This window comes from Prionailurus bengalensis, chromosome D4 (assembly GCF_016509475.1).
Source record: "Prionailurus bengalensis isolate Pbe53 chromosome D4, Fcat_Pben_1.1_paternal_pri, whole genome shotgun sequence".
Lineage (NCBI taxonomy): Eukaryota > Metazoa > Chordata > Mammalia > Carnivora > Felidae > Prionailurus > Prionailurus bengalensis.
Window position 1 is genome coordinate 14481890 of NC_057359.1, and position 12966 is coordinate 14494855.

General features: G+C 41.1%; 1 protein-coding gene across 4 annotated transcripts in view; it reads left to right on the plus strand.

The window, feature by feature from the left end:
• Positions 1 to 12966, plus strand: part of GDA (guanine deaminase) — an 80695-nt gene that overhangs the window by 54574 nt on the left and 13155 nt on the right. For all 4 annotated transcript variants that reach the window (XM_043565829.1, XM_043565828.1, XM_043565826.1 and 1 more), the window contains exons 7-10: positions 324 to 431; positions 2956 to 3063; positions 5851 to 5948; positions 6795 to 6862. In XM_043565829.1, the coding sequence (XP_043421764.1) occupies positions 324 to 431; positions 2956 to 3063; positions 5851 to 5948; positions 6795 to 6862 (382 nt within the window). The remainder of the gene's footprint in view (positions 1 to 323; positions 432 to 2955; positions 3064 to 5850; positions 5949 to 6794; positions 6863 to 12966) is intronic.

The window sequence follows — 12966 nt, forward strand, 5'->3', positions numbered from 1 at the left end:
TGTTCTTCTGTTTCCCGTTTCTCTTCATGAAGGCCACCCAGTCAAAGCCTTGTCTGAGCCTTCATGTGAATGTGTGACTCGGGGTGTCTGTCATTTAGGTCAGAATCTTCTTCCATTGAACTTGGTGCTGTAGAATCTTGTCTCCATTGTCCTCAGTCATGAGCCATTTCCATGAAACCCAAAACTTCCACCTGCTGTTAGAATGGGAGACTGTCCCCCAAAATGAAAACATAGTTATATGTGTATGATACGCATGTTAGGGTCTGCTACACATTCATGATATCCATGGTTTCCTGACTAATTGCTCTTTATATTATTTCCAGTATTCTAGAGTGAAGCCCATAGTGACACCACGTTTTTCCCTTTCCTGCTCTGAGACTTTGTTGGGTAAACTGGGAAACCTCGCGAAGACCCATAATTTGCACATTCAGGTGGGTGTTTTCCCCCTAGTTCTGCCTCTGTCCAAACCGGCAAGACTTCTCAGCACCCTAAATTCTTGCAGTAAATCTCCAGTTCTTCTCCTGAGATCTAGAGAAATAGCATCACAGCACAGGAAGGGCTCTTACAGACGTCACCTAAATCCACTCCTTTCATTTCTCAGGCAAGAAACCTGAAGCTCCTTTTACCCTTGGTCTTCTCTGATCAGGCTTTGGAGAGACAAGGACATCATGAGTAACCAAGCCAGACCTACGACACACCGGTTACCTGTTCTCTGTAGGATACATTTCAGGCATTTCTTTCCTACTTCTCTCTTTTATTTGATACTTTTTGTCAGTGTTCTAGTCCTTGATTTTTGGAGGAACCACCCATTATTCGAAAAGCAAAAAGAACCTAATTTCTACTTGCAAAAATGCATTTAAAAGCCCTTTTGTTCTGAGTTTCTTAATTTGAAATGAGGAACAAAAAAAGCATATCTTACTTTGTCATTAAATGGTCGCAATTTAGGAATAAAACCCTTCTAAAGCTTCCAGCTAGGTTAAAATTGGGGGTTGCAAGCTCCCCTTCACACTTCCTCCGGGCTTCATCACGTACTGCACTCCAGTTTTCCCTCTTAAGAGTTGACTATCTTATCACAATGGGCAAGGGAAGAGAGAGACGACACATTGATTCTATATCAGAGTGGAAGGTGTTCTGTTTTGTTTTAATAAGATTTATTTTGTTAGGGCTTATCAACTCTTCTCATCACCCCCCGTTTTTTGTGGACTGTGATATTTGTATTTTTTATTCAATCCCACATAATTGTAGGGGAGGAAAAAGTTTTCCTTAACCTTCTTAGAGTCAGTCCCTGGCCACATCTGAAAACTAAATTGACAAAGACAGATTAAAAAGGGAAAAGCATACAAAGGTGTTTAATCTCAGCTTTACATGATACAGGAGACTTCATAAGGAAATGAAAACCCAAAGAAAGAGCCCAGAGCATTTCTAGGCTAGGTTGGGTGACGAGTGCACAGTCATGGAGGAATATGATCTTTGGTTTGGATTCTTCTGGGCATCCTTTTGTCTTCAGAGATAAGGATGCTTCTTCCCTCCAAGTATAGGGTGGGCATCGCTCACACAAGAGTTTTATTTTATTTCCCTGTTTCAGGGAAGAAGGGTGGAGGAAGGTCAGAGTGACCTTCCCACTTCAGCTATTTTCCTTCGGCTTAAAATAATACAGTATGCCACAGTGCCATAGTTGGGGGTAGTCTGTCCTGAGCTCCATGAAGACACAACCAAATCAAGCGTGTCCTTGCTGGGGATGTATGTATGTGTGCATGTGCATTTAACATCTCCTCAAATTTATTACAATGACATGAATCATCTGGTTGTCCTTTTTTCCCTTCAGATGCCCAGGCATTTCTTCAGTGGTCTAACTTTCCTCAAGGACAGGATAAAGCTCACCCTCTAGGTGCAATACTCTATTTTTAGAACATGGATCTTTTTTTCTTCTATTTATTTGACTGACACTCTACTTCATGGAGAAGGGAAATGGTATTGCCATTCTTGAAAATGGCAACTTGCTCATGAGGTTTTTTTTCCCCCATAATATGTACTCATCACCAGTTGGTCTGGAGTGATTTTTGTTTTAGGCTAGGGAGTGAGGTGGTTACACCCAAGTGTTGTGTCTCAAAAATACTTTCTGCCCTCTTGGGGTTTGTGATGTTCTGCAGGTGTGGGGGCCAGGACTCATTTGTTTTGATTGCGTGTGGATTCTTATGGGCTCTTTTTTGGTGACTTCAAGATTGTCTAGCTCAGTTATTGTCAAACTGTTTTCTGCACAGGAGCTCATTCTGGAAGGTGACAAAGGGGACAGAATGATGACAGGGTTCCAAAATCCCAACCCTGCTTCTTCCTGAAAGGCAACTTGTTGATGCCTTTTACATATTGGATGTCTATGAATTTTTATATGAATTTTTGGAAAATCACTCACTTAGCACAACCCTCATATTTGAGAGCTGAGAATGTGGAGGCCAAAGGAAGTAGCTGACTCACCCTAAGACACACAATTAGGCTCAGAACTTGAGCTAACATTTAGCTCTCCTTGTTCAAGTTCTAGTTTTCTTATGAGGGAACCATGCTGTCTGTCCCTTTGTGGCCCTTAAACTCTTATCTTAAACGGCTAACCCCAGAAGCAAATTGCCACCGATAGGTAGGCTCTTGAGCCTTTTCAACTACTTTTTACTTTCATTTGTTCCTAACATAGTATGGGATTTGAAAAGACTTCATTGGAAGAACATAACATTGGCTTAGGGTTAGGGTTAGAACATTACATGCTCATGTAATGACATAGTCATAGTTAATTTTTCATGCAGCTGTTATATATGATATGTATCATTGCTTTCAATAGCACACTTGTACATTCTTCGTGGTCTTACATAGGCAAGTAGAATCCATCCTTATCCTTTTGGGGAAGAAGTATCATTTCTGATGGTATTTGACATTAGAAAATTGAAACTATTATTTCTTTTCTTGTAGAGCCACATAAGTGAGAACTCCAGTGAAGTAGCAGCTGTGAAGAACTTATTTCCCGATTATAAAAACTACACAGATGTGTACGACAGGAACAATCTTCTGACAAATAAGGTACATTGCATATCGTGACATAACCTGTATACAGCAGGGCATATTTATCTACATTTTAAGATCTCAGGGGCACCTACGTGGTTCAGTCAGTTGAGCCTCTGACTCTTGATTTTGGCTCAGGTCATGATCCTGGGGTTGTGGGATCGAGCCCCATGTTGGGCTTTGTGTTGAGCATGGAGCCTGCTTAAGATTCTGTCTCTCTCTCTCTCTCTCTCTCTCTCTCTCTCTCTCTCTCAAATAAAAATAATAATAATAAAATAAAATCTCAATAGTAATCTCCAGACTTCTCCAACCTACGTGCATTTCCCAAACTAGAGCATGCACATATGTGGGTAGATAGTTAAAAATGACCTGAAGTTTCATCCCAGTAAAGAAATCTAAAGGCTTCTTAGAGGGAGGGTAGGTCGTTTGGCCTAAGGACATTTTGTCAGTATCCATTAGAATATAAATACGCATTTCCTTGAGTTAGCAGATACGTTTTTAAGGATCCATTCTGTATGGAATATGAATAGGAATGTTAATTAATGTGAAAGTTAGAAAATATCTATCAGTGGGGGATTGTTTAGATTATAGAACATTCATAATTAAAATTTTATCCAACATTCACAAGAATGATGTATCCAGGCTTACAAGGAAGAATGTTTGTACAGTATTGCTTGATGTTGTGTGGGTTGCATGCTCAGTTAGAAAGAAATTATCTGGAATACAAACATTGAATGTTAAAAGTGATCCTCCTGAGGGAGAAGGCAGAAGGACTTTTTACTCTTTGTTTTTAAACACTCTGCCATTGCTTTAAAAAAATGAGTGTGTATTACTTTCATAATTAAATAATTTTACATTAATTTAGATTAATATAGTGAGGAGAGACTTCATTCCACAGTATACCCTTTAGCCTTGGCCTTCAATGAATTGTACAAAGTGCATGGAGAGTTTAACTACTGCAGCAAATCAGTTCTTCTGGACTTATGTGAACAGAGGGCTGAATGTGACTAATCTGAAAGATTAATCCCTTACATAGGTCTTTAAATGCTACACTGTAATTTTCATCCTTCTCTACATCTATTTCCATGTGATTAATAAATTAACCTTCTAGCTGCATGTTAATTTTATTTGCATAGAGCTTGGGAAATTTTTATTTTATTAATTCTGTGGTCACGGAACCGTGCCTCCCAAAAGAGAAAGCTGTTTGAAAACGGGTTTTGTACTGAGGGGAAAAGAATTTTGAACGAGTAAAGCCATTTTTTTTTTAATTTTAATTTTTAAAAATTTGAGTATAGTCGACACCCAATGTTACATTAATTTCAGGCATACAATGTAGTGATTCAACTTTGCTCTATGTTGTGTTGTGCTCACAAGTGTCGCTACCCCCTGTCACCACACAATGCTCTTATAGTACCTATATATATTGACTATATGCCCTGTGCTGTGCCTTTTATTTCCATGACTTCTTCCAGAACTGGAAGCCTGTGTCTCCCACTCCCCTTCACCCATTCTCTCCCTCCCGCCTACCTTCCTCTCCGGCAACCCTCCATTTGTTTCCTGTGTTTGCAGGTCTGCTTCTGCTTCTGTTTGTTTGCTTATTCATTTTTCTTTGTTTTAGATTCCACACATGAGTGAAATCCTCTGGTATTTGTCTTTCTCTGTCTGGCATATTTCACTTAGCATAATACTCTCTAGGTCCATCCATGTTGTCACAGATGGCATGATCTCATCCTTTGTTATAGCTGAGTAATATTCCATTCTATGTGTCTGTATGGATATATGCCATAAGAAAGAGGCAAGTCTCATTCAGGAAAACCCACAAATTATTACCAGGACTGAACAGAAAATTCTCCTGTGTGTGCACACCGCCCACCTTCTTTGATCCATTTTACCTTCCACGTTAACGCTTATAAGACATCACGTTTCCTAATTTTTGTGAAAATGTGAATATGGGTGATAAAACAAAGCTTATTTGGTCGTGTAAACTATACTTCAATTAAAAAAAAAAGACAGAAGGGGTGCCTAGGTGGCACAGTCGGTTAAGCGTCCGACTTCAGCTAGGTCGTGATCTCGCGGTCAGGGAGTTCGAGCCCCGCGTCAGGCTCTGGGCTGATGGCTCAGAGCCTGGAGCCTGTTTCCGATTCTGTGTCTCCCTCTCTCTCTGCCCCTCCCCCATTCATGCTCTGTCTCTCTCTGTCCCCAAAAAATAAATAAACGTTGAAAAAAAAAATTAAAAAAAAAAAGACAAATAGATGAACAAAGATTATATGGTTTTATGTGTCAAGAGCGTCGTGCGTATGTTTTACTAGGAGCAGAAATAAAGAACGACGGTTTCCAGGATTACCTCCACAGCTTCCATGTGCTGGCAAAGGAAAGCTCACTTCTAGAAAGTTCTGATCAGGATGGGAACAAGCACGGCCCCACCAGTTGCTCCCCACGTAGAGTTAGGAAATAAAATAACGTGGCTGTTTTCTTAGGGTGGCGATGAAGCCATCGTAGTATCTTTGGGCGGGGTGGGTATCCTATACTGCCGGTAACCTGGACCCTCGTTATTTTCCAGATGAAAAAGAGAAAACGGTAAGAGCCACAAAACTTGCTGAGCCTGGTGTGATCCCATGTTCATACGGGCCTCTTTTGAGGGGGTACCCGGTACACAGGGATTTTATCCATACGAGTGATCATAAATGCTCTTGTGGGGACGAGGCCACCGCAGCAGCTGTGTGTACCTGTAACGTCTCGCTGTGAGTGAAGACTCACCAAACATTGTTAAGTGGTAAACTCCACGCGGGGTACTCTTCTCTCCAGACAGTGATGGCGCACGGCTGCTACCTTTCTGCCGAGGAGCTCAAGGTGTTCAGGGAGCGGGGAGCGGCGCTCTCACACTGCCCCAATTCTAACTTATCGTAAGTAGGCGGTAATCGGTCGGTAGCTGGTGAGCATTTGGGGTGTGAGTTAGCAGCCCGAAGACCTCCGTTTTCTCAGTCATGTCTTTAGTGTCCCTCTTCTAGAGGCCTATCTGATTGGGACAGGGACCAGGGAGGCACACAGACATTCCCCCGAGCCTTAGGGGACAGAAAGGGCACTCGAAAGAGGACACTTTGTGCGGAGTATGCACGCGAAGAACACAGCGTCTTTTAAAATTTCTGAGTCTGCGCAATGCATCACGTCTGGAATTCATCCTAGACCCTTCTCTCCTAGTTTCTGCAGTTCTCAGCGGCAGCCTGTGAACTGCCAGGCCCCGACGCATCAGCCTGCACCCCCTCTTCCGGTGGTATCCCCTTTCTCTGGCCTTGCAAGTCCCGACTCATTCAGGGCAACAAATTATTCCAGACAGAGAAGAGAGGTGATGCTTTATAATTTGTGCGTCTTCACATAGAAGGATGAGTTGGTTAAAAACAAACCAAAACAAACAAACAAAAAACACTGAAGACCAATAAGACTTTTGCATTAACTGCAAGGTCGAATTGCTTCATTTATTTCTCCTTACAAATGATTCCCCTGCTTTCCCTTCTGCTTCTTGCTGCTTTGTACCCTCCTGAGATTAACCTCAACCCAAGGATTAAAGATCCTTTATGATTGTGTGTTCCTCCGGGACTCAGGTGATCTGATGTGGCTAATGAGTTTGTACCAACATGAGAGCCGATGTGACAGGAACCAAGTGTAGTGAAATCACCATCAGTACTGTTGGTGTCCTTTCTTTGTTGGAAGCATGTGGGTCTCCTTGTCCTGACTCTCTCCTCTCTCTACAGGCTCAGCAGCGGCTTTCTCAATGTCCTTGAAGTCATGAAACACAAAGTGAAAATAGGGCTCGGTACAGGTCAGTAGTTCGCTATTTGGACCTAAGCAAAGTGGTTGAGTAAGTGCGTAACTTTCTGATGTGACTAATTTTCAGGTAACAGTTCTTTGTTAAAAAAAAAAAAAGTTTTATGGGATGCCTGGGTGGCTCAGTCAATTAAGCGTCTGATTTCTGCTCAGGTCATGATCTCCCAGTTCATGAGTTTGAGCCCCACGTGGGGTTCTGTGCTGACAGCTCAGAGCCTGGAGCCTGCTTCGGATTCTGTGTATCCCTCTCTCCCTGCCCCTCCCCTGCTCACGCTCCATCTTGCTCTCTGTCTCAAAAGTAAATAAAATAAACATTAAAAAAATGTATTAAAAAATAGTTTTATTATCTGCTAGTACTGTCTCGAGCTGATAAAATGGTAAGGTTGGAAGCAGTAAGAAGGGGTTTTGATGATACTAACCTCCTCAAGGCCATTATCCTTTCTTCCTGTTCAGAGATTGGGTGATAAAGGGTAAGTCCTTCTAAGGTGTTTTAAAGGTTTTTTGTTGTTTTTTTTTTAAGCTCCTGATTTTTCTTCCCCTTTTGTTTTGTCCTTCTGGCTAGGTTTTGACGGTTTGGGTTTGTACGGTTTCAGTTTTTAATAACTATGTCATCGCAAATACTGTCTCAACAGAAAATTATTTGACCTTGCCACATAGTAAGCTCAGATTCTATCGAGGCCAGCATTGTGAACTCGGTGGTATGTTGAGAACTTGTTTTGCTTTTAAGCAGTGTTTCACAAAATGAGATTCCACTTCCCGCAGGTAGTCTGTCGTTGGCTGTGTTGAAGGACAGTCCAGGTGTCTGAGGAATTAGAGATGTCTTTTTTTGTTCGCAGCACATTTTAATTGTTTTTCCTGAGTAGGTGCAGTGCTTCTCACTTTGGAAATATGAGACAGGCCAAATGTCTAGGCATATCTGCCGTGAACCTTTTATTACTGTGTGTGAATAAACTAAAAAAAATTTTAAATGGGTGTGGGGCACAAGGATTTATTTTCCATTCCTTTTTTTTTTAATGCTTATTTATTTATTTTTGAGAGAGCATGTGAATGAGTGTGAGTGGGGGAGGGGTAGAGAGAGGAGAAACAGAGGGAGAATCCCAAGCAGGCCCTGCACTGTCAGCACAGAGCCTGAGGCAGGGCTCGATCCCACCAACCTTGAGATCATGACCTGAGCTGAAAAAAGAGTCGGACGCTTAACCGACTGAGCCAACCAGGCACCGCTGTTTCAGTCAATTTCATACCAGCAATGTTGGTAAGATATACAATAGTGCAAAATGAATTATCAATATTTTTAAAGATGTGTGCTATGTTAGATTTTCTCCCCCAATTTTACATGAATCAAAAGAATTAAGATTTTTTTTTTATTCTAATTTAAGGCTTCAATCACTGAGACTGTGGCAATACTTGGGTAGAGTCACAGGTGTTAAGGTGGTGATTTTACCTTCACAGAAGAGCTTTAATGAATAAGAAAAACATGGCCAAGAATTTTTGTTACACGCTAGTCAGTTAATGACAAATTTTGTAGACAGCCAAAAATCAGGTAAGTGTCGCTTTCCAATTTTCTAGGATTTTGGTCTCCATGATTTAAATTCGTCATATGACTTTCAGGGGTGCCTGGGGGGTTCAGTTGGTTAAGTGTCCGACTCTTGATCTCCGCTCAGGTCATGATCTCACAGTTCAAGTGTTTGAGCTCCCTCTCGGACTCTGCACTGACAGTGTGGAGCCTGCTTGGGATTCTGTCTCCCTCTCTCTGCCCATACCCTACTTGTGCATGTGCTCTCTCTCTCTCTCGTTCTCAAAATAAATAAATAAAAACTTTAAAAAATTCATCACATGACTTCTAGTTCTTGACTTTGGGTTGTATAGCAATGCATAAAGCCTTTAGGTAAAACTGTCACTTATTAGCTGTAAGACTTTGAGCAAATTACCTTAATTTTCTAAGACTTCATTTCGTAATTACTATAACAGTATAGCTATGTGTACCTTATAAGCTTATTTTGAAGCTTAAATTAAAAAAAAAATGCATGCGAAGTGCTTAGCACCTTCTTGGCACATTGTACCAGTCAACAAAGACTTGTTTAAAGGAAAAATCAATGTTGGTGTATTGACCAAAGATTTGATTAAATATGATATATTCATTTATGCATTTGGAGAATGCTATTGCATTTTACATAGTTTCTGTTAAAATATCCCCTCTACATTCCACCCTTTTCTGAATATGCCCTTTATATAACAACCTGCCTGTCCCCTGGAGGCTCCAGAACGTCATTTAACCTCATACTGTAGAGAGACAGCAGGTCCAAAAGTACTTTGTTCACCCTGTCTATCATCAGTGGAGACAGATCTGGGCTTGTTCACCTATGAGATAGGAGAAACTCACATGAAGCTTAACAAAAACATTGCAAACCAAGAGAAAGTAGTATTCCAAAGGATGAGAAGATGAGCTTATCTCAGAAAATGACCTACTGCAGGATCCAGAAGAAAGTTTCAGAAAATTGCCGTCATTCTTGGAGTACAAGAAGACATGGTGCTTTGAAAAGACCACAAGTTGTGATGGAAAGGGAACGTGTTTAAATGAAAGAAGAAAACCGGAGGTGGGGGGAGGGCGGGAAAAATGAGACGCACTAGACAATCGCCTGCGGCTGGAGGGACAGTAAGTTTTACAATCACTTTGGAAAACTGGCAAACTGGCAGTTGCTTATAAAGTTAAATATGCATCTGCATATGACCTGGTAATTCCATTTTGGGGTATTTACCCTAGAGAAATGAACACATGTGTTTATGGAAAGAGGAGTACACGGACGTGCATACCAGCTGTGTTTATAACAGCCCCACACTGGAAACAATCCAGACACCTGCCGACAGGAGAACGGATAAGCCAACTGAAGCACATTCCTACAATGGAGTGCTACTCAGCACTCAGGAAAGAACGACCCACCGATGTATGCAAAACAAGGGTCAATCTAAAAAAATATTTTGTTAAATGAGAAAAGCCAGACACAGAAGAGCACACACTGCATGTCCCCATATGCATGAAACCTAGGGACCAATAGAGCTTACCTGGTGTTGATAAAAATCAGAAAGCGGTTGCCAAGGGTTGGGGCCGGAGGCAGAAATTGACTGGAAAGGGTGGCGAGAGAGCTTGCCGGAGCAATGGAAATGTTTAATATCTTGTTTTTCTGAAAGGTACTTCAATGGCCATGTACAGTCGTCAGCATTCATCGAACTGGACACCTGCCTTCTGTGCATTTTATGATATCTTAATTATACTTCAGTTTAAAAATAGCAAATAAACTAACCATGTAGGGAAGCTATGTGAAGTAGAACTATTGTTGCAGAAAATTAAATCAGTGATGTCAAGAACAAAGTTGGCCAAAGATCAAAGGGGGTGTTTGAGGATGATCCATGCGGAACGCAGGACAGCATTGCACCAGCACAGGGGAGTCTCCTGGCCCAGGATCCAGAACAAATATAATAGAAGTTTTGAAGGCTAAATCTTTTCCTTAAGCTTAAGAAAGAACTGTGTATCATATTCAAAGAACTTACCCTATTCCAGGCTAAATCATAACTGAACACATTGTGGCAAAATATTGGAGTTGCAAAGAAAAAGGAAACAAAAAAGTCTTAAAACAGTGAGACAGGGAAAAAAAGTAGTTATCACTAAAACAATTAAAAACCAGTTTGGCATGAAAAATACCAAGAGAAAGAAAGAGTTTGGAGCCAAATAGTTGTTACTCAATATTATATTGGACGAGATTCTCCTGTGAAGGCAACAGAATTCTCAGATGTACAAAGTTTTGGAAAATATTCTCCCCATGAACGCTTTGGAAAAACTACTTGAAAATCTACAGCATTAAATGAGTTATGAGGCGAAATAAAGGGCCAGGATCAAGGAAGTGATATTATAATAGGATATCAGCGAAGGCTAAGTCAGTTAAAACAGAAATAAGATTTGAAAAATTGTAAAAGAGTTTAAAAAATGAAAGCAAAAATCAAAAGTGTATCTTAATAGATTGTGCACAGTGTGAAAAGTAATATCTTATAAAAAAGTTATCAGGCTGTGAACCTTAAACTGCTCTAAAAAATAAAGTCAGTAAACAACGGCAACAAATGTAAACATTAAAAAAATTTAAATGGCAAATCAGTAAATCAAGAAGAGTCTCCGTCTGGTTGGGAAGAGGTTCCTGGGACCTGAATATTTTACTTTTGATACTGAGTGCCAGGTCCTTGAGGTTTGGCATTATATATCCCTTACGTCATTTGAACATCTTTAATCTTTTGTCACAAACTTTGAAAGCGGTACATGCTCTGCAAGAAAAAACTTTCCAAATACTAAAATTTCTTCTATTTTCTGATTTTGTTAACAGAAACCAAGAAATTGCGGTTTCTGTGTAAGGTTAACAGAATGATGTATTTGGCAAGTGGGAACAAAATTCTAAGTATGTAAAATTTCTCATCTCAGAATAAAGGGACATAGTAAAAAAAAAAAAAAAGGTAATCTGAAGGGAAAAAAATATGGAACAAGGTTTACGTCAACAAGACCTACGACTTCATTAAAACAAACAACATACATGGAACCAGGGTCCTACTTTCTTTTTTTTTTTAATGTTTATTTTTGAGAGAGAGAGAGTGTGTGTGGGGGGCGGCAGAGAGAGAGAGAGACCCAGAATGTGAAGCAGGCTCCAGGCTCTGAGCTGTCAGCACAGAGCCCGACATGATGCTTGAATTCGTGAACTGTGAGGTCATGACCTGAGCTGAAGTCGGAGGCTTAACCGACTGAGCCACCTGGGCGCCCCCAGGGTCCCACCTCCTAATGACAATCTCCTGACTTTCTATCTTAGTTGTTCCATTACTCCCAAAGCAATAGTTCTTTGACCAACTTGTAAACGCCAAGCCACTGAATCCGTGCTTTCTCAAATCCATTTTCCACTCCTAATTTACCCAGCTTAGATGCCAGAATACATTGCTACAATCATTTCCTTGGAAACTCTCGTGTCCTTTTCATTTTCTTTGTACTCACTTAGCAAAACGTGAACCTCCTTGGTTCTCCCAATGATTCCCTTCTCAGCGTCTGCAGCTGAGCATCTGGAAGTTGCTGGGAAAAAAATTCTCCGGTGGGGTTTCATTTTAAATTTTGCTCTCAAATTCCAAATGGCCCTCAGCACTACCCAAACAGACAATCACGTTGCTCTAAATACGCATGCATCACCGTATTCCAAGACGGCCTTTTCTTATTTGTTTGCCCTAAACTTTCTACTCCAACTCTTACCCTCCTGACTTCTTTACCCTCCTCTCATGTCATTGAGAAAATAGAAACAATCGGAAATCCTTCCCTCCTCTTCCTCACACCAAATGTCCCCACGTACACACTTTCCTGCGTCTGAGTTTTCTCTTCTTCCTCTCACTGCAGCCAAACAAACACACCCTGAGTGAGGTGTATTCTGTAATCTACACTGTACTCATCCAACCCACGACTCTAATATCTGCCGAGTCCACCCCCTTTCCCCAAATCAGCCACGGCCACCTGAGGTTGCCATGGTTTCTTGCCTAAACTCCTGCACTAGCTTCCTAATTGGTCTCCCATTCATCCCGGGCCCTTCTAATTCAGTCTTCTCTTTTCAAAAGAATTACAGTGAAAATCAGACCATTTTACCTCCTCCTGCTTACACCCTTCAGCGGGGTTTTGAATAGGGAAACCTCATGCCAAGGCACACAAAGCTCTGTCTGCATGGTTTGACACCCGTCCAGCTCCCAGCCTTGTCCTTCACTTCTCCCCGTTCCCTACACTGGCTATGTTTTAAACCACTCTACGAAGTCACACTCCCTTCTACCAAAAGAACTTGTGCATTCTGTTCCTCTGCCTGGAATGCCCTTTATTTCACTCTTTATATGGCTGAGTTCTCACTCCTGTCCTAGTCTAAATATCATTGCCTTAAAGAGGTCTTTTCTTGACCGTCCTGGCTAAATGGGTTTTCCCTGTCCATTTTCTTTATTACTAGCTGAATGTTATCTATACTTAATATTTGTTTGTTCATGTGTCTCTTTTCCTTCTCCTTCGCCAGGTAGTTGGCTCATGTGGAGCCCATAACTTTTACTTAT